The sequence below is a fragment of the Halichoerus grypus genome, chromosome 2 (assembly GCF_964656455.1).
Source record: "Halichoerus grypus chromosome 2, mHalGry1.hap1.1, whole genome shotgun sequence".
Lineage (NCBI taxonomy): Eukaryota > Metazoa > Chordata > Mammalia > Carnivora > Phocidae > Halichoerus > Halichoerus grypus.
The window spans coordinates 196,081,468-196,102,490 of record NC_135713.1 but is presented as its reverse complement, the minus strand read 5'-3'; the positions used below and the strand labels follow the sequence as shown (position 1 = coordinate 196,102,490).

Sequence of the window (21,023 nt, the reverse complement as noted above, 5' to 3'; positions counted from 1 at the left end):
CTTGACTTTAAACTGAACACATTTTTCTCTTCCTCATTCTTGAAGTCTCCCCTCCTCTTCCCCTTCATTTGTTTTTCTGTAGAATCCTTTGTTCCAGGAACTCCTTACCAGTATTGACATCCCGCTGACCTCAATGTATACTGAATAACGAGACTCATGACCAGTGCCACCGTTGGTCATGAGACCACCTTGAAGACGTGAACCCGGCTGGCAGCACGGACCAGATTCCTATCGAAACCACCCAGATCCTGTATTTTCCTATAAAACCCCGCAGCCTTTTACCCTGGGCAGGCTTGCAGTCTTTGGAGCCATGAGCCTGCTGCAGCCTCCTTTGCCTGGCAAAGTCATAAGCTGTCTTCCTTCTATAAACCCAAACTCTGTCTTCGAGTTACTGCTCCAGGGCGCAGAGGTTGGTTTTCCACAACAGAGAGAAATTGATTGGAGAAACAGTGGTAAAGTATATCATGATACTAATTATTGAAACTCACGAGTCTATATTAACGACTATGTTCATTTTCATATCTGGCATCTCTGGCTTGTTCAGCTTATCAGCCGTGCACACATCGGGCCCAAAGTTCCCACCTTTGTGAAGTGAACATTCTAATGGGGGGGGGGGACAGAAAATAAACATGTAAATTTGGAGCAGGGGTGATAGGGAATGGGAGGTGGTCAAGGAAGGCCAGGCTTGTGAGCCAAGACCTGCAGTCAATAAGAGAGTCTTTTTTTTTTCCTATGTAATCTCTGCCCCCAATGTGGGGCTCGAACTCCCAACCCTGAGACCAAGAGTGGCATGCTCCACAGGCTGAGTGCCCCAGGAAAGGAGTCTTGCAGATAGTTGGGTGAAGAAGATTCCAGGCAGAGGCGAGAGCAAGAACCCTGAGGTGAGAGCAATCAGATCACTCCGGCTTGTCTGAAGACCAGAATGAGTGAGGGCAAGAGTTGCAAGAGATGAAGTTTCGACCATTATAAGGACTTGGTTTTTAATCTGAGTAAGATAGGAAGCCAGTGGGGGTTTTAGGCGGAGTGGCATGAGCCGACTTACATAGTGAAGGAACCTTCTGGCTGCTGTGTGGTGACTAGGTTGAGCAGAAGCTGGGAGACTAGCTGGGAAGTTATTGTAATAATTTGGGAGGAAAATGATCGTGGCTTGGACTAAGGTAGGAGAAAGGGCTAGATCCTGGGTATAACCTGAAGATAGAGCCAAGATCGGATTTGCTGTTGGCCGTGGGGGTAGAGAGGTCACATATGTCAGCAAGATTTTTGGCCTGAGTGTCTGGAAAGATGGAGTTGCCATTTACCGAGAAGGAGCAGGTTAGGGACAAGCAAGTCAGACAGAAAGGGATGAAGCCCAGTGTTGGATATGGTAAGTCTGAGGGCCCTACTGGGTATCCAGTGACAATGTTGAAAAGGCAAATGCATATACAAGGGTCAAATTAAGGCGAGTCCTTTGGGCTAGAGGTTTGAATTTAGGAGTCATTAACATATTGATTGCATCTAAAGCCAAGAGGCTTACATTACAGAAATGTTCCTGAAATGTGTGTGAAACATTTGTTTTTCTAAATTGCCTCTTTTAAAGGCAGTGAGAGGGGTGCCTGGCTGGTTCAGTGGGGAGAGCATTCGACTCTTGATCTCAGGGTCATGAGTTTGAGCCCCATGTTCAGTGTGGAGATTACTTAAATAAATAAAAACTTTTTTTAAAAAAAGATTTTATTTATTTATTTGACAGAGAAAGACAGCGAGAGAGGGAACACAAGTAGGGGGAGTACAAGGGGGAGAAGCAGGCCTCCCGCTGAGCAGGGAGCCAGACGTGGGGCTCTATCCCAGGACCCTGAGATCATGACCTGAGCTGAAGGAAGACACTTAAGGACTGAGCCACCCAGGCGCCCCAATAAATAAAAACTTAAAAAAAAAAAAAAGGCAGTGGGAGAACTTGCTATTTTCAAGTCTGTTGTAAATCATTTTCAAAGAAAATTATACTATATTTTATCTTTTGAGTAAATCTCTTGGACTTGTGTTAGAATTATTTCATGTCAAGTACCATTATATCAAGTGAATAAAAAGAATCATTGTGTTCATTTTCTCTTGCTGCTGTCAAAAATAATCATGTATTTAGTGGCTCAAAACAACAGAAATTGATTCTTTCACAATCTGGAGTCCAGAAATCTGAAATCAGTATCAGTGGGCTGAAATCAAGATATGACAGGGCCATGCTCCCTCTGGGGGCTCTAGGGGACAACCCCTTTGTTGTCTCTTCCAGCTTCCAGTGGTTGTGGGCATTCCTTGGCTTATGGCCTCATCAGGCCAATCTCTGCCTTCAAGGTCATGGTACTTTCTCCTCTTCTGTGTATCAGTCTCTCTTGCCTTTCTCTTATGTACACTTGTGATTGTATTTAGGGCCCATCCAGAGGATCAGATTAATCTTCTCAAAGTCTTTAACTTAATCACATCTCCAAAAACCCTTTTTCTTTCTTTTTCTTTTTTTAAGATTTTATTTTTTAAAGGGTGCCTGGGCGGCTCAGTTGGTTAAGCGTCTACCTTCCGCTCAGGTCACGATCCCAGGATCCCGGGATTGAGCCCCACATCAGGCTTGCTGCTCCTCAGAGGGTCTGCTTCTCCCTCTCCCTCTGATCCTTCCCCCTCTTGCGCTCACTCTCACTCTCTCTCTCAAATAAATAAATAAAATCTTAAAAAAAAAGATTTTATGTTTAAGTAATCTCTACACCCAACGTGAGGCTCAAACTCACAACCCCCACAAGATCAAGAGCCGCATGCCCTACTGACTGAGCCAGTCAAGCACCCCCCCCCAAAGACCCTTTTTCTAAAAAGGTAACATTTTCAGTTTCCGGGGTTTGGGATCTGATATCTCTGGGGGCCATTATTTAGCCAAATTACAGTCACCCAACCAATTGTTAAACTCGGATTTTGATATAAATGACTACATACTCTTTTTTTTTTTTGATCGACCTTAATGATTTATAGAAAACTAGAGACACACAAATCAGTTCTTCCCTTATTACTACATACTCTTAATAACAAACATAACTCCCTCTTTTTCCCTCTGGTAACACTTAAAATATTCCATTTGACAAAAGTCAAATATCGTGCTATCTCTATGGCACAACGTAGCTAAGAAATACTATTTCCAGGAGAACACGGCTGGCTCAGACAGGAGAGTGTGTGACTCTTGATCTCGGGGTTGTTAGTTCGAGCCCCACATTGAGGGTAGAGATTATTTAAAAATAAAATGTTAAAAAAAAAAAAGAAAAATACTATTTCCAGATCTGTGTTGAGATCATTTGGTGATACTAGGTCAAATATGCTTTGGCATTAAGTAGCTATAATTAGTTATATTTGCACAGGTGCCTCCTTTTATTTATTTTTAAAGATTTTATTTATTTATTTGTCAGAGAGAGAGAGAGAGCACAAGCAGGGGCAGTGGCAGGCAGAGGGAGAAGCAGGATGCGGGACTCGATCCCAGGACCTTGGGATCATGATCTGAGCCTAAGGCAGATGCTTAACCAACTGAGCCACCCAGGCATCCCCTTTTCTTTTTTTTTTTTTTAGGTGCCTCCTTTTAAAGGACACTCAGGATCAAGGACAGTGTCTTCTTTGATCACTAAAACTTGTTTCCAGTGAGTAGAGGTTACATATAGTCTCATAATTTATCTCAAAATATTCCAGTGTTTTGCCAATTTCTATAAAAACAGGGAATGCAATAAAACTTTGACAAATTTATTACTAGCTTATTTGTTAAAAGAAAAAGGCAAAACTATACCTTTGGCCACAGAACTTCCAGGTTTTTTTTTTCTGTGTGAAGCAATTTATACCACATCATTGTCAATTAATTTTTATTTTATGAGCTCACAGCTCCAAGCAATTATACATCAAAGGCATTCTCTGTATTTAATAGAGGCCTGATAAATGGGTCTACACATAAGAATTGCCTTGGGACTTGCTGTCTGTAGTTGTAGTAAGAATGAATTTATCATTTCATTAGTTTCTGACAAGGTCAGACACACAGGTGTTTAAAACACACACTGCTGGAATTAAATAATATTTAATAAAAGTTAATTGCAAAGGATAACATTTGATTTTCAAAAATAACCCTTAAAAAGGGGGTATGTGACATGGACACAGGGACCAACCCACAAAAGCTTCCAGTGTCCAAAGCTGGAATAATTTGAGCAACAAAACTAACATAGTATTGAATTGTTATTCAAAGTGTAATAAATATGCATGAGTCCAACTGATATAAATAAATAACTGAATGAATAAATAAATGAGGGAGAAGAGACAAATCTCACAGAATTCCATATTATATATGTAGATATTCTCTCCTCAGGAGGCAGGCTTAATTCCCCTCCCTCATGGACTGGACTTAATAACCCACTTCCAAAGAACAGAGAATGGAAAGGGAAAAATAGTAACTTTACAGTGGAAAACATTGGCAGACATGACCTTCACCAGGTGATCAAGGTTAAGGTCAAGCCCTTCATCAAGGGCTACTTTGGTAACATAAGGCAAATCATGGGAATGAGAAGGTACATCTTTATATTACTGTGATGTAACAGTTTTATCCTTCTCTCCTTAGACCTAATTTTGACACGTTGGAAGTCAGTGTCTCCAAAAGCTTCTTCTTGGAGTAGCTAAACATTTAGATAAGATTAATGAATGTTACATTAATACAGTGGTCTCCACTGTAGGACTTCCTCCCTCCCTCTGCACCCCCATATTTGGCAGTGTATGTGTGTGTGTGTGTGGGGGGGGATGCTACTGATATTTAGAGGGTAGAGACCAGGGATGCTGCTAAACATCCTACAGTGACTACCACAACAAGAAATTATCTGGCACCAAGTATCAGTAGCTCTGAGACTGAGAACCCTGAACTAATTATAAATATACACCTAATAGATGTTTATTGGGTACCTACACTACCCCTTATACCAGGATACGTTTTCCAGATGATACAGAGAGGACATGGTCTCTGTCTTTTCTGGAAGCTTAAAATCATGTCTGCAATTAGAAAACAGGTGGAATCCTTTAGCACTGTATATGACATTTTCTATATAAAGGCCACACTTTCATGCAAACAAGAACCAGAATGAATAGTTCAGATAAGTGTTCCAGGTTGTCTAGAAAGGTCAAGAGTTGTCTAGAACGGCTCTGTGTAAGAGTTGGGACTTTCAATGGGCTTTGACAAACCCACAGACCTTACATACAATGAGTAGGAAAGAGGAAGATGGAAAGAACCATAATATTTTAGAGGTACCAGGGATATTCTAGGAATGAAACACGATTTGAAGTCACAAAGACTGTAGGTACACTTCTTTCAGATGCTACTTAGAGAGTGGGTCATAGTTTTTTCACACAAACCGAGAAGAGGTTTCAGTGTGGGGGATGGGTGCATCATCAGAATCCAGGTGAAGACAATGGATCGAAAAACTCCTTAGATGATTGATTTTGATGTGCACCTCCCCCATCTCGCCTTCCGAGAACCTCCACCTTCACAGATTGTCACTTATCCGAGGATATAGGCTGTCACAGATGTGTATAGACTAATACTCTTTTCCTTCTGCTCATATCATTCCTCACTGGTAACTTTACTTTTTCCTCTTTTTGCCCTGTGTGCCCCACCCCCATTTTTAAAATATATGATGATCAATAACTGTAGATTGTACCGTTGTTAATGGATCATTACTACTTATCTTAATGATGATAGCAGCACCTTCAAAGGTCTTTGGAAGTAGATGTTGCGGATTCCACTGGTTGAAAAGAAACAAAGAATTCTTGCCAGACTCTTGCTGACGAGGTGATTTAGAACACTTTAAACAATGCATCTGACCAGTAGATGGCGCTCTCCTCCCTTTGTGTGAATGAGTTATGAATGAATAAGCTCTCCCTTTGCCCTCCCCTCCCCCAAGCGCTGTTGTAGTGAAAACCAATCCGTCCTCAAGTCCTCACCGAATCTTTAAAATTCATCGTCTTTTCTTCCGGGGCAGTCTAATTAAGACCCTCCCCATCTGTCTCCTATAGTATTCTAATAATATAATAACCTCCTGCTTCTGGTATCCTTCTGTCCTCTCCCATCCAACACACTGCCATCAGAAATCACTTTTCCAAAACCAGATTGCTGAAAAATGGTGTCACAGGGGATGGAGTGGGGGAGGGATTCTCTGTGAAGGCAATGGCGGGAAGGGTCAAGGTAAAGTGCACGCCTTCTCTCGCCAACAAATTTGTCTCACCTGGCTGCAGGAGGGTGGGGAGGAAAGGTAACTGACTAGCAGGGGAAAGGTAGATTGAGAGTCTTCATCTCCCTGCCAAGGGATTTTAATTGGCTCAGTAGGCCACAGAGAATCAGTGAGAGGTTTGGAAGGTGGCAGGATTAGAGCTGTGCTTGAACAAGATTAATGTGACCAGGCATGCGGATGGACTGAATGAAAAGGAAGTTCAGGCAGCTTGGCAGAGTCAAGAGAGAAGCACATAGGGCGTGATTTGCAGTCTGGGAAATGCGGAGAGGTAGTTCCTCAACCATAATATTAACTTCAGTAAACACAGTTACAGCATCAACGTCAGGAAACGTCTAGGAAGCTAGGAATATGTCCACACACTCTGATGGCCTGTGTGGCTTAGCCAGCACATTGCCTAGCTGCCTTTGGGAAGACGATTAGGTGCCAGAAAGCGAAACCACTACACTTGTTTCCAAGTAAGAAGTAGGGGAAAAAAAGGAAAAACAGCTTCAGCTGCTTTCCGTATCACAGGCTTTCAATGTGTTATTATTCACCACTACAGTGTCAGATTTAGATTTTCCACCTCGAGGAATTCGGTTTAGCTTTAATTAGTTGCTGTGAATATTTTTGAGCCAACTCTGGGAAGCATTTATCTAGAGAATAGTTTTCCCTAAAATATAAGCTGGATATAGGGTGTTGTTTTTCTATGAGGCTTTGTATCATGTTCACAGTTATAAATTCTCTCCAGCCATCTGGGTGTTTTTCGCCACAGCCCACCATAGTTACACTGGTTATTTATTTATTAATCATAATTTTAAATACTGTAATATCGAGACCATGTGCAGTACCATCCGAGCTCTATGAGGAGCTGCAGGGCGGTAGAGCACACATATTTTTCTGAGAAAAGATGATGCTTTCAGGTTATTCTGCATAGAGGCAAACGATGCATTTTTCATCCAGCAACTTCTCAGAAAAACAAGCTTAAAAATACCAGACAAATGAAAAACAGACTTCAGCAGTTACATGCAGCTTCCTGAGTAACTAAAGAATGTGCCTCTTGTGGTTAAAATGAGGGAGCTGTTTAATATGGATGAAGTACCACCACTCCAGGCATTTTCATTGACATTTCACTGTGACTTTTTGAACTTAGGAGTGCTGACAGGAAAACGTACTCTTGCTGCCCCGAGAAGCCTGCGGTCGGAGAGCAGAGCAGGCCAGGAGAGGTGAAAAGGCTACGTCCGCCTCCCGTTCCCTCTGGTCGGGTGCTTCATTTTCTTCCACGCTGTGACACCTCCCAGTTATCCAGGATTCCCTCTCCGAAACCAGTCAGGAAGCCAGGCAAGAGTTGGGTCTCATGCTCCCAAAGCCCATCGCCACTCCAGCGCTGGGCTTGCTCACCGGACCAAAGGGAAAACACTCGGGGTGGGCGTTTGTAAAGAGCTTCTCCAAAGGTCAAGAAACACTTCTGCACCTGGAAACCAGAAGCTAGCCGGGCGGGGGGGTGGGGTGGGGGGCGGGCAGAGCACCCCTGGCACCCAGGGAACATCTTGAGAACAGATTCAAAGGGTAAAGGAGCCAGGGAAGAAGCTCCCTTTGCCGATCCTCCCCAGCGCCGGCCGGGCTCGGCTCCGGGGCAGCCCTGCCGTCTGGCAGGAGCCGGGGAGAGACATGCTGTTTTGTTTAAATCCTCCACATTCTTTGCCATTTCCCCATTGGCCGGATGGGGCTACCCTCCCCACCGCGGCCGCTGCTGATGTCAGCCTCGCTGGCGCTCGCTCCTCCCGCACCCACCTCCCGGGCCCGAGGCACACTGCAGCTCCGCGCGGACTCTCCGGCCCCGGCGCGGTGGCTGCAAACTCGCGGGCACGCACGGCGCTCGGGGAGCCGAGGGACTCGGGGGAGGGGACGTGCGCGGAAGGCGCCAGCTTCCTCTCGCCCGCCCCTCGCCGCCGCGAGCCCAGGTTGGAGGAACCCCGGGCCCCAGTCCGACAGAGCCGAGCGGCTGCGGCTTCCTTTTTCTCCCGCTGCGAGCCCTGGAGCGCCTCGGGGACCGGCCCTAAAAAGAGCAGGAAATCTTGTTTACCGCCCGGGGAGAGGAGCCGATCGAGCCTTTGTCTGGAAAAGTCAGCATCCCCAGCACCGGCTGCAATGTGTTCCTGGTGACATTAGCATTGGCAGACCCGCCGGGGAAGGGGGGTCACCACGTTCATGTCTGCTTTCGGAGGCGGATCGAGCGGGTGACTTTTGTGCATTCGTTTTAATTTTCGGAAATCTCTCTTTTTTCCTCCCTTGCCCGCCACCGGGCATGTCCTGATCCGGCGGCCGCTCCTACCGCCCGGGGCTGCCGATCTGAGCGGTTTCCAGCGGGTCTCCCTCCCTCTCTCCCTGATCCCTCCCTGATCCCTCCCTGACTTTGCAACACCGCGTTCCGGGAGGACCGACCTCGGCGAGAAAGAAGGCGGGGGAGCCCCGAACACCCGGACCCGAACCTTGACATGCTCTCCGGCGGAGAGGAGGAAGCTAGGAGCTGAGCGCACCGCCGGGGCTGCTTCGCCGGCCGGCTCCGAGCGCAGGGCTCCGGGCGCCCTATCCTGCGCCTGGGCGGCAGCTTTGTTGGTTTAGGGGGCGCCCCCCCCGCTTCCCGCCCCGGGGGCGCGCGGCCGGCAGGACCATGCTGCTGAAGGAGTACCGGATCTGCATGCCGCTCACCGTGGACGAGGTAAGCGCCGCGCGGCACCGGGCCCGGCCTCTCCCGCTCCCGTCCCCCACCCCCCGCCCCAGGGCGCCGCGTTATCCCGCTGCCGCCTCCCGGTCGGCGGGTCTTCTGCGGGCGGTCAGGGAAACCCTGCTGGAGCATTACCTCCCAAGAAGGCTGGAGGGGAGGAGGAAAGGGAGTTGCTGTTTCCACTTGTCACCCCAGCGGGGGAGGGCGGCGTTGGGTGGGGCGGTAGACTCTAGGTGGAGTCTTGGGGGGCACCCAGAATCCTGATTGTTGGGGATCCGGATGCACCAGAGGGAATTGGTGCACTCCTCCCTCCAATTAATAAAATGAATAAAGCAAACCCAAGCGCCCCAAGCGCGTCCTGGTAGCTTGGGGGGGTGGGGGGGAGGCACCCCGTCCTGGCTTGGGCTCTGGCTCCGCTCCATGAGTTTTGCTGTAAGGTCTGGGTACGGGAGAAGCCTTTACCCTCAGGATCTCCAGGCCCCGAGCCCCGCTGGGGGGCACCTCAGAGCCCTAGGGGAGTCCTCCTGGGCCCGGACTTCTCGCGGTCGCCGCCAGCCTGGGCGCCGCTCGCGCCACGCCCGCTCATAGAGGCTCGCAGACCTGGCTTCGACCTTTCGCAAACCCGCCTGGCTCGGAAACTTTCTGCGTCTCTTGTTTCTTTAGCGGCGGGGAGCGTGGTCTGCGGGCGAGCCGGGAGCGGCGGGGACTGCGGCGCGGCCACAGGAGGGCGCTCCAGCACGTGGGTGCGGGCTCGGCCGGGGCTCCGGGTCCTGCCGCTGCAGGGCGGGCGGGGGGCGGGGGCTCGTCCTCCACCCGCTGCTCCTGTTCCCTTCTTCAGATCCCCCCGAAGCAGCAAGTTCCATAATTCAGGAAATGATGACTCAGTGAGGATTATTCAGGCCCCGGCTTCCCTTTCTTCCCCGTTGCCTCCCCTACCTTTTTGGTGCTTTCACAATTGCTTAGCGCCTGTCCAGGGACATCAAGGAAGCGTGAAGCCAATCAGGGAAATTTGAAACTCACTAGGGTGATTTAGTGTGCCATAGAAACCGGCGAGCCAAACCGTATTTATACGTAAATACAGAGCATTTAATTTATCAGATATGTTATGGAGTCATTACCTTATGGAAGGGGATAGGTGCTTTCGGAAAGAAAAAGATGTTTAACCGATGAAGCGGTTGTGCTTCCGAGGGGCTATCTTAATCTGTCATCTGGATCAAGTGTTAAGGCAAGACCCAAGTACAATCCAAGGCAAGATCAAAGTAGTTCCGAGTTGACAAAACATACATCCCAGGAACACTGGCTCCCCAAGAGAAAGGTCAGCCCCCACCAGGATGATCAACCTAGCCTTCCTTCTTGTTTGGCGTTTGAGGAGGTAACATTGGAGTAGAGTCTTGAAGGATGGAATCCATGTGGGTAGGCAGAGTTTTGGGGGTGCATTCCGACCATGTAAATCCAGGAGAAGCACACAGCTGTGCGGGGAGTCGGGGAGGCAAATGAGTGACCCTGGCTAACCAGAGTATTTCTAGAAAACGTTGAGCTCTTCCCACTCCCTGGGCAGCTGATCTGGAGCAGTTGAGCCTGGAGGTGCGTGCGCTTCTTCATCTCTCCCCGGTGACTTTATTTATTGAGAGGAGTTTGGAATCTAGGGGTAATGTCGGTACTGCATGAAATATCCCCCAAACGGAGGTGATAGTCAAGAAAATAACCAGTTCTAGAATCTTCTTACTACCTACAGAATCTTTTTGTTCTCTTTATTCTGGTTGGTTTTCTTCACAAGCTTCCTGAACATTCAGGCACAGCTCTTAAGCAACTTATTTATTTATCTATGCTCCTAAAATACCCATCACTTCAGGATGAAGTAATCACTTTTGAATGTAGAGGTGGAGGTCCTTTCTTTTTTTTCAGAGGCCCTTTCTTAATTGGCAAATGAAATCAGGCTCCACCTGTAATAGAATGTATAATTATGATTTAATTAATGTGTAATTCATTTGGACTAAAGCATGATTCAGTTTCTTAAAAAGTTGTATTTTGTAGTTTTCCACTTGGTTAGAGAAGGGGGGGACAGTTTAGGTTGATAGAGATTTCAAACTGATAGGATTTCAGATTTTCCAAGCCAGATGATGGGTGAGGAAATAGGCCCAGTGCACCAGAGGTTGGATCCCTGGAGTCTGACTGGCAGTAAACCCCCAGTGTCCACCATCGCCCCCCCCTTGCGCTGTGTCCTACTGTCTTTAACATTTTTTTTAATTTTTATTTTTTTACTTATTTTTTAAGATTTTATTTATTTGACAGAGAGAGAGAGAGAGCACAATGGCAGGGGGAGCGGCAGGGAGAGGGAGAAGCAGACTCCCTGCTGAGCAAGGAGCCCGATGCGGGACTCAATCCCAGGACCCTGGGATCATGACCTGAGCTGAAGGCAGCCACTTAACCGACTGAGCCACCCAGGCGCCCCAACATTATTTTTTTTTTTTAAAGATTTTATTTATTTATTTGAGAAACAGTGATTGAGAGAGAAAGAGAGAGAACACGCACACGAGCAGGGGGAGAGGGAGAAGCAGGCTCCCCACTGAGCAGGGAGCCTGACATGGGTCTCTATCCCAGGACCCTGGGATCATGACCTGAGCTGAAGGCCGACGCTTAACTGACTGAGCCACCCAGGAGCCCTGTCTTTAACATTAAAAACTGGGAAGGAACTTAACAGTGTCTTCAAAGAAGACAGTTACCATCGACTTAGGTAGACTCTTCGAAACCTAACTTTTGCTTCAAAGGCTTTATTTGCTTGGGCCTGATTCTGTCTACACGGTACTTCAGGAATTTATTTGTCTCACCCCTGTGGTTAATTAGGAGCGCCCATATTTTTGAAAATATGGAGAGTCAGTGAGAGAACCAACACTGTGTCCATTCTTCTTGCCTGGCCTTATCCTGTTTAACCCCTGGTGGAGGGGAGCTTAGGGGGAACTCGTGTGCTATTATCCACGTTTTGCAGATGCGTAAACTGAGAGTCAGAAAGGTGAAATAATGTGTGCCAGGTCACACAACTAGTTAATAGCCAAGCCACAACCAGAGCCATGGTAAAAACGCTTTGTTTTTCTTTATGCTGCTCTTTGCTTGTCACTGGTATTTAATGCAGAAAAAGGAAAAACCAGTTCTTGAAAATAGAGTCGACACTATCAACTTAATGAAAAATCAAAGACCTTTTCAATTTTTGTAGAGGGTACTGGATTCTACTATTTATCTAAGCCTTATTTTAATTCATAAAATGTTCCCTAGTTCCAGGAAAGAGGAGCAGCTTTGGGGCATAAAGAAAATAAAGCTCAACCACAGTCTAGATCAGTCTAGATCAGAGTGTTGGTGTTTTGTTTTGTTTTTTTAGACAATTTCAGGATGAAGAATTTTAAGAGGTAACATCCTATGGATTAATTTTAATAAGAAACTTCATTAGAATAGTTTCTTCATTTATGTTCAGTGTCATCTCTGAACTGAATATATGCCCATTCATTGGAAAGTTCTAAACAATAAAGGTTCCTGGGGGCTAATAGTTGGCTCTAAAGAAACAGTTGTGGGTGCCTGGGTGGCTCAGTCATTAAGTGTCTGCCTTCGGCTCAGGTCATGATCCCAGGGTCCTGGGATCGAGCCCCGCATCAGGCTCCCTGCTCAACGGGAAGCCTGCTTCTCCCTCTCCCACTCCCCCTGCTTGTGTTCCCTCTCTGGCTGTGTCCGTCTCTGTCAAATAAATAAATAAAATCTTTAAAAAAAAAGAAAAGAAACAGTTGTGGGGCGCCTGGGTGGCTCAGTTGGTCGGGCACCTGCCTTCGGCGCTGGTCATGATCCCAGGGTCCTGGGATCGAGCCCCACATTGGGCCCCCTGCTCAGTGAGAAGCCTGCTTTTCCCTCTCCCATTCCCCCTGCTTGTGTTCCCTCTCTCACTGTCTCTCTCTCTGTCAAATAAATAAATAAAAATCTTTAAAAAGAAAAGAAAGAAACAGTTGTCACCGTCTTCATTTGGAACATTTGGTGGTGTAGATTCTTTAACTTTAGACTTGGAAGGGCTAGTAGAGATTTTCTGTAGTTGAGCCATTTCATTTTGTGGAGGAGATTGTGGTTATAGAAGATCCAGTTAGTTGCCCATCTTGTAGCCAAGGGCAGGGTCTAGGCCAGAACCTGGGTCTTCTGATTTCTGGTGCAGAGCTGTTTCATACTGTAGGCCAGGGGTTCTCCCACTTTTCTTCCTCTGGGAGGTTCCTTGTTGGGAGGAAATATTATTCTTAAACCCGCTATGCGAAGCAGGGACACTAAGTGTCCTCAGTAATCTCTAGTTGAAGGTGGCTTGGAGACAGACTCTGACCTTCTGTCTACTTAGGGGACATTTGGTCAGCTGACCAGAAGGAAGGCCAGGGGGCTTTATCTGAAGTTGCTCTTATATAACAAATCTACTGGTTTTCCTTAGATTAATGGGGTGGCTTCTTCTGGATGTGTGATTCCAAGGAGATTGTGGTGGAGTTCAAGGCCGCTTTGCCCCAAGCCTCTCCTTGGTGCTGCCAGCATCCCAAATTCTACCTTCGAGACTCCTTGGAGGAGTCTGAAGATCACCCGTCCCTGACAGGTTCTTATCAGTAAGATCAGCACCTTCAAGAACTAAGCACATCCTAGTATTAAGGCAGGAATGCTTTTGTTTCCATTACTTGCTTTGGTGTTTTAACAGTTCCTATTCTGACTGCATTAACGTTAATGGGCACGCTTTTAGGGATTTATTTGTGGTCCTCAGGGATTCATTGCACAATGAAAAATAAAACACTTCCCTCCCCTCCAAGAAAAGAAGAGAGAGAAAGAAAGGAAAGGAAAGAAAAACAACTTTTTAATACAGATTATTATTTTGTTCTTTGCCCTGGCCGGGAGCCAGTGCACTTTATGCAGGCTCTCCTGGGTCCCCAGAGAATTTTCTTTTGCGCACATTTCTGAGAACAGATTTGGGATTGGGGTGGTGCCGACTCTGGAATGACCTAAATGGAGATTCCAAAATGCCCAATAATGCTCCTTATTCCCTGTTTTGAACAATTCTCACGAAATGCGTCTGCAAGTGTTGGGGCAGAAATTCTTGCGGGAAAGATTGTTTAAGTTTGATATTGGCATCGACGCTGTTTTTTGTACAAAGTGATACTCCCGAAGATAAAGAGTAAAGGCTCCTTGGGTTAATCTCACATACCTCCCCCAGGGTTCCTCTTGAACATAATTTTGAAAATGTTTTTTAAGAACAAGCACTATTTTGACTTTTTTTTTTTTCCTGACTCTTAGCCTAGATGGGAGGGACCGAGGCCAGGGTCATGAGTTTGATTTCTGGGTGATCCTGGTAGCTCCTCGTGCCTGTCCCACAGTCAGGGAATGACGTCCTCATGCCGCTCAGCTATCTTGCACAGCTCCCTTGCTGGTCGGGAGGGGCACGTGGGCGGGTTAATGGGTAAGTGCAAACCTTTCACCACTAATGGAACAGACAACAAGGAGCAGATGCTATTCTCCCGGGCTGGTCAGTGAAATTGACTTTGTGCAAAGGACACTGCATACCCCCTCCCCCCTCGTGATTTGAGTGTGAATGTCTGCCAGCCACATGAAACAGATTCTGGGCCTTGAAAAAAAACGGAGGTTATTGTTAAGGAAACCTTAGTTAAAAGTGGGTGGTAATTAACGTGTGCTGTTCATTACAAAAGGAGCGAGTGAGTCCCTGAGGCTCTTAAAAACCGACTTAAAAACCTTGTGTCTGATTAAGTGAGTAATACTTCTTCATTTCAGAAAAGCTCTCATTTCGGGTGAAGGGAGAATACTGTTTTTTTTTTTTGTAAGCAGTTTTTAAAAAGTTAATATAGTTTCATCACTCCATCTCTTTAAGATCCACCATGCTCCCCTCCCACCCCCTTGCCCCAGAGTGTCCATTAGGAAAGTGTGTGTTTGGGGGAAGGGTTCACAGTTCTTCTTTTATTTTTTTTTTATTTTATTATTATTTTTTAAAGATTTTATTTATTTGACAGAGACACCGCGAGAGCAGGAACACAAGCAGGGGGAGTGGGAGAGGGAGAAGCAGGCTTCCTGGCGAGCAGGGAGCCCCATGCAGGGCTCGATCCCAGGACCCCGGGATCATGACCTCAACCGAAGGCAGAAGCTTAACTGACTGAGCCACCCAGGCGCCCTCTTCTTTTTTTAAATATAAAAGTGTGTGCACAGTGACAGGCAGTAAACGTGTTTTTCAGGGGCAGTGATTACTGGAAAAGTACGTCGAGGTTCATTGCTTCAGCCGCCTGAGTGAGGGCGCAGGTGCCCCTGGTTGGCCCGTGTGAGCTTTGGCCTGCTTTCTGTTGCCTGGAGGTTTATGTGGTCAAATAACTCGGGAAACTTTTTTGGAAACTAGCTAACACTTCTGCCCCTGTTTGGAGAAAAAGACCTATATAGACATCAGCTGATTTGTAGCAAGAAGTCAGGAAGGTTTTATATATCTTTTGTAAATTCAGCCTGCTGGGAGAGGAAAAGGAGAATTTCAGATTGTAAATTGCCAACTGCCCGCCCTCCCTGTCTCCTTCTGGCAATCGGGAATTTTGTGGTGTTCCCAAGTGGAGATTTTTTTTTTTTTGATAGGCTCCATGGGCGATGAAGCGCAAGTGTGTTACCGATATTAAAACTGGAGAACAGATTGTATCTGGAAAATGTAGAGTCATTTGAAAGAAAAAATTATCTTGGATGCTTGACTTTTCATACTGTACGTCCTCCAACTTAAAAACAGTTCCTCCACACAGGATCTCGGGGCTGCACACCTCTAGTGGGCGCTGTTTCCCTGGAACCTAAGTGGGAATAGAACAATGTGATGGCCCTGCAACCAGCCAATGGCCTCGGTCAGCCCTCTTAAGCTTCCAGCCTCTGTTGCCATCATGTGTTAAAACTTACACGTTTATAGCAAACTTGTGGGTTTATAAGTGGAAATGTCACCTCCTTAGTGACGTTGTTCCAGACCACTGCATCGAAAGTAGTTTTCTCCTATTCTTTATCTCTGTACTTACTTATTTCCTTCGGAGCATTTCTCATAATCTGTACTTACTTATTTGCTTGTATGTCATTCATTCCCACTGTTATCTTTTCAACATGTAACCCACATAGGAAAATAGCGACAACATAGTTTCACTTATTTTTCTTTCATACTAAGTCTTTGACATCCAGTGTGTTATTTCCCATTTGCAGCGCATTTCAGTGCCCACTAGCTACTTTGTAGTGCTCAAGGGCCACGGGGGGCTGGTGGCTGCCATATTGGGTAGGCAGCTCTAATGCTTAAACCTCAAGTCTGGCACATAGTAGATGCTTAATGAACGGATTGGCAGAAGCCGGGAAAAATAGGACCATTTCTGGAAAGCTGAGCCCAGTTGTCTTCCTTCACATTGTTTACATTTTTTTCACTTAGGTTTTATACCACCTGAAATTTTGCAGGCTAGAGATTCTTTTATATTATAAACATCTTCATTTAAAAATTGCTCAGCAATGCCCCCTGAGAAGCTTGAGGCCCAGTCTTCCCTGGGAATTAATGTCATCATTCTGCTTTCCTGCTAACTTCTGGAGGAGTGTATTCGGTTTCTATTGCTCTGTAATAAATTATCACAAACTTAGTGGCTTAAAACAATACCCCTTTATTATTTCACAGTCTCTGTAGGCCAGAAGTTTGGGGATAGCATGGCTGATGGCATGGCTGCTCAGAGTCTCTCAAAGTTGAAATCAAGGGGTTAGTCGGGCTGGAGTCTCTTCAAAGCTTGTGTGCGTTATTGGCAGAATTCAGTTCCTTGTGGTTATGAAACTAAGATTCCCCCCTTTCTTGCCAGCCATCAACTAGGGGCCAACTCCTAGGGGCTACCTGCCATTTCCTGCAATGTGACCCTGTCCACAACATGGCAGTTTGCCCCTTCAAGTCCAATAGGAGAGCATCTGGTGCAACTTTGAATCTCTCTGATGTGTTATTTCTGACCTTCAGACTCTTTTTCAAAAAGACTGGCCTGATTAGGTCAGGCCCACCCACATTCAAGGGGTGGGAATTATAGATAAACAGGGTGTGCACACCAGGGAGCAGGAATCTTGGGGGCCTTTCTGCCTACCAGAGGGAGAACAGCTGGATTGACAGTTTCTCTTGAGATTATTATTTCTTGTATCTAGGTTGGCACTCGGGGGAGCATGAACGTGTTCATATCACAAGTATTTATTGGACTCCAACTATGTGCCAAGTGCCAGGCCAAGTGCTAGGGATGGAGCAGCAAACAAGGCAGACATGATTCCTGCCCTCCTAGAGCTTACAGTCCAGAGGCCACTGGAGAAGTTTCACTGCCATTTTATTTTATTTTTAAATTTTAAATTTTATTTTCTAAAGATTTTATTTATTTATTTGAGAGACAGAGAGAGCATGAGCTGGTGGAAGGGCAGAGGGAGAGGGAGAAGCAGACCCCCTGCTGAGCAGGGAGCCCGACGCGGGACTCTGTCCCAGGACCCCGAGATCATGACCTGAGCTGAAGGCAGATGCTGAACTGACTGAGCCACCCACGCACCCCTCACTGCCATTTTAAAATGGATTATGACAGGGGCACCTGGGTGACTCAGTCGGTTAAAAGCATCCGGTTCTTGATTTTTGGCTCAGGTCGAGATCTCAGGGTCATAATATTGAGCCCTGCCTCGGGTTCCATGCTCAGCACGGAGTCTGCTTTTGAGTTCCTCTCTCCCTCTCCCTCTGCCTCCCCCACCCCCGCCCCACACACATGCTCTCTTGCTCTCTCTAAAATAAATAACTCTTAAAAAAAAAATGTACATAAAATATACATCTCAAAAAAATTTTTTTAAAAATAGAGGTGGCTCTGGATAAACATAGACATCTATGTTTGGAGACAGAGCCATTGACAGAAAGTGCTGAATCTGAATTATGATCCACTGAAAAGATGTGGTCCCTGCCCTCAAGGAGATGGCTCTAGTTGTCCTGATTTTTAGACAGCTTTCCGAAGGAGGTTGTTCTCTTCTGCAGCAGTGTGGGAAGAAAATCTGCCAGATTTGGACCAGAACAGCCACAATTTAGGTCAGAACTTGATACTTAGGGGAAAGAAGCAATCACAGCTTGAACAGCTGCCCTGAGGCCCACTGTAGGGCTTTGGGGTGCTGGGGGACCATCACCCCTCCTTCCCACCCCGAGGGGACAGAGGCTGGTGGCCATGATGAGTGGAAGGAACAGTACCTGGGGACCTTTCTGGCTAAGGCTCCAAGCGCATGTCTCTGCTTTCTATGTGCATTGAATGGGAAATCGTGTGTTAGCCAAATGAGTCCTAGAAAACACATTCTGGAGGAGCTGGTTCTACATGGGAGTTGAACCTTCTGCCTGATTCATCCCAGACAGATGTCCTGAAGACTTTCCATCACTGGCTTTATTACAAAGGAGGCTGACTGGCTATTTAAACTCTGTCTCAACAGTCTCTGTCTAGGATGGCAAGATCGTACCACACTAGGCTGGGCAAATCTCCCCGATGACAGACCACTAGAAGGGAGCCCCACTGCATAGGACACACTGTCTTGGCCACCGGCTTCACCCGCATCACAGGAAGGAAGCTAGGGTCCCCCCGCCACTTTCTGGCAGACTGCCTGAACAGCATTATCCGATGCTGTTTGTTGATTTAGAAACACGAAAGCTGGCCCGCACCAAGATTTTGACATCAAGTATTAAAGTGACTCATTCTTTCATTTCCCAGCCCTCTGACAAAAGGGGCCTGCTCTTGAAGTTCCTTTTTAGCCTTTAGTGGAAGTCGACTCATAATCTAAACAAGTAGCTAATGTAGGTTCTTGATCAAGTTTATCTAATGACTATTCACTTTTTTTATGTCTTTTTTTGCTCCTTTTAAGTTTGGGTAAAGCATGACCTTCTAGATTCCTCTTGTTCCCGAGCAAAGAAAAAAAAATCACCCTTAAATCCTTTGGATTATATCTGACAATCTTTAGGGTGTTGTTTCTTTCCCAGAATGAATCACCTAAAGAAGTAAGATTGGCCCAACAAATTAATTTGATGACAGCCTGTAATAATGTTGTTTAAGCACCTAATCTAAGCAGCTATTCTCCAAAGACTGGTCCCCGCCCCACATCTACACACACACACACACACACCCACACACACCATTGAAGTCATCATATTTGCTGTATTAAGGCCAGATCCAGGTGTTTCTGGGCACTAATTTGTGTATTTTTACACCAAAAATAACTAATCTGTATATTAGAAGAAAACTTAGGGGCGTCTGGCTGGCTCAGTCGGTGGACCGTGCAACTCTTGGTCTCGGGGCTGTGAGTTTGAGCTCCGTGTTGGGTATAGAGATTACTTAAAAGGAAAAAAAGAAAAAGAAAATTTATCAAGTGGGGAATGAGAAGTCACTAACTTGGATATAATTAAGTTGTTGAAAACCTCAAATGCACTGGATCTTATTTGCTGGATTGTTTGTATTCTGCTAGTTTTCCCATATTTTATAGTTTTAACTATTGTAGTGGGATTTATTTATTCTTTTTTTTTTAAGATTTTATTTATTTGAGAGAGAGAGAGAGCGCACAAGTGGGGGGAGGGGCAGAGGGAGAAGCAGACTCCCCGCTGAGCAGGGAGCCCGATGTGGGGCTCGATCCCAGGACCCTGAGATCATGACCTGAGCCAAAGGCAGCCGCTTAATGGACTGAGCCACCCAGGCCCCCCATTCTTTTTTGTGTTTTTTGGGGGGGAGGGATTTATTTATTGTTAAAATGGCAAAGTTTCACTTATCACTATGTCTGGCAAAATGTTTCCAACTTGTATGGACAGTTTATAGAGACAGTGATATCTGCTTATCTGAGCCATCTCCATCTTTGCGTCTTACATAAATTGTGGCAGTTCCTTGCCCTGCCTCTCCTGATCACAGCATCCATGAGCTAGGCAGTTACCCTGTATCACAAGGTCTTGGCTGACTGTGGCCTTGCAGTAACCTTGCTTTTATGTACATAATACAAGAGTCAGCACTTTATGCCTCAGCAATGCATCCCATGAAATGTTCTGTTTGGAAAGTAAGTGTTTTAAAAGGTGGTTTCTGGAGGCGCCTGGGTGGCTCAGTCGTTAAGCGTCTGCCTTCGGCTCAGGTCACGATCCCGGGATCCTGGGATCGAGCCCTGCATCGGGCTCCCCGCTCAGCGAGAAGCCTGCTTCTCCCTCTCCCGCTCCCCCTGCTTGTGTTCCCTCTCTCGCTGTGTCTCTCTCTGTCAAATAAATAAATAAAATCTTAAAAAAAAAAAATATGGTTTCTGGTGGTTGTTGTTTTTTAAAGATTTTATTTATTTGCGAGAGAGCGCACACGTGCGGCAGGGGGAGGGGCAGAGTGAGAAAGAATTTTCTTTTTTTTTTTTAAGATTTTATTTATTCATTTGAGACACAGAGATAAAGAGAGAGAGAGAGAGAGCAGGAGTAGGGAGAGAGGCAGAGGGAAAGGGAGAAGCAGGCCTCTCGCTGAGCAGGGAGCCCGATGCGGGGCTCGATCCCAGGACCCTGGGATCATGACCCTAGCCGAAGGCAGACGCCCAACCATCCGAGCCACCCAGGCGCCCCGAGAAAGAATTTTCAAGCAGACTTGTGCTGAGCTCAGAGCCCAATATGGGGCTCCGTCTCTTGACCCCGGGATCATGACCTGAACTGAAATCAAGAGTCAGACGCTTAACGGACTGAGCCACCCAGGCACCCCTGGTTTCTCTTTTTATAGCTTGGACTAATAGCAGTTACGTTTCACACAGAAAGGAGGGAGAAAAATTTTATCTGTTGAGTGCCTTTTGGTTTAGTCCTCAGAACGTTCCTGTGAGTTGGATATTATCCCCCTTTCTTGATGTGGATCATCATTGCTTGCATGGCTAGTCATTGGTAGTCCTACATCCATCCACCTAAGCTGCTCAGACTGCAGAGCCCATGCTCTTTGCTCTACCCCGCTCTGCCTTCCCTCGAATCCAAAAGCTGGAAGGAATGATGGAAGGTGATCCAGATCTATCACACGCCTACACAAATGAATAAAAATCTTCAAGATCAG

The 21,023-nt window shown here is 46.3% G+C and overlaps 1 protein-coding gene across 1 annotated transcript in view; it reads left to right on the top strand.

The window, feature by feature from the left end:
• The first annotated feature begins 7,873 nt into the window (after positions 1-7,873).
• PITPNC1 (phosphatidylinositol transfer protein cytoplasmic 1) overlaps positions 7,874-21,023 on the top strand; it is a 239,116-nt gene continuing 225,966 nt past the window's right edge. Inside the window, exon 1 of the mRNA XM_036116160.2 lies at positions 7,874-8,946. Coding sequence (XP_035972053.1) covers positions 8,899-8,946 — 48 coding nt within the window. The 5' untranslated portion in view covers positions 7,874-8,898. The remainder of the gene's footprint in view (positions 8,947-21,023) is intronic.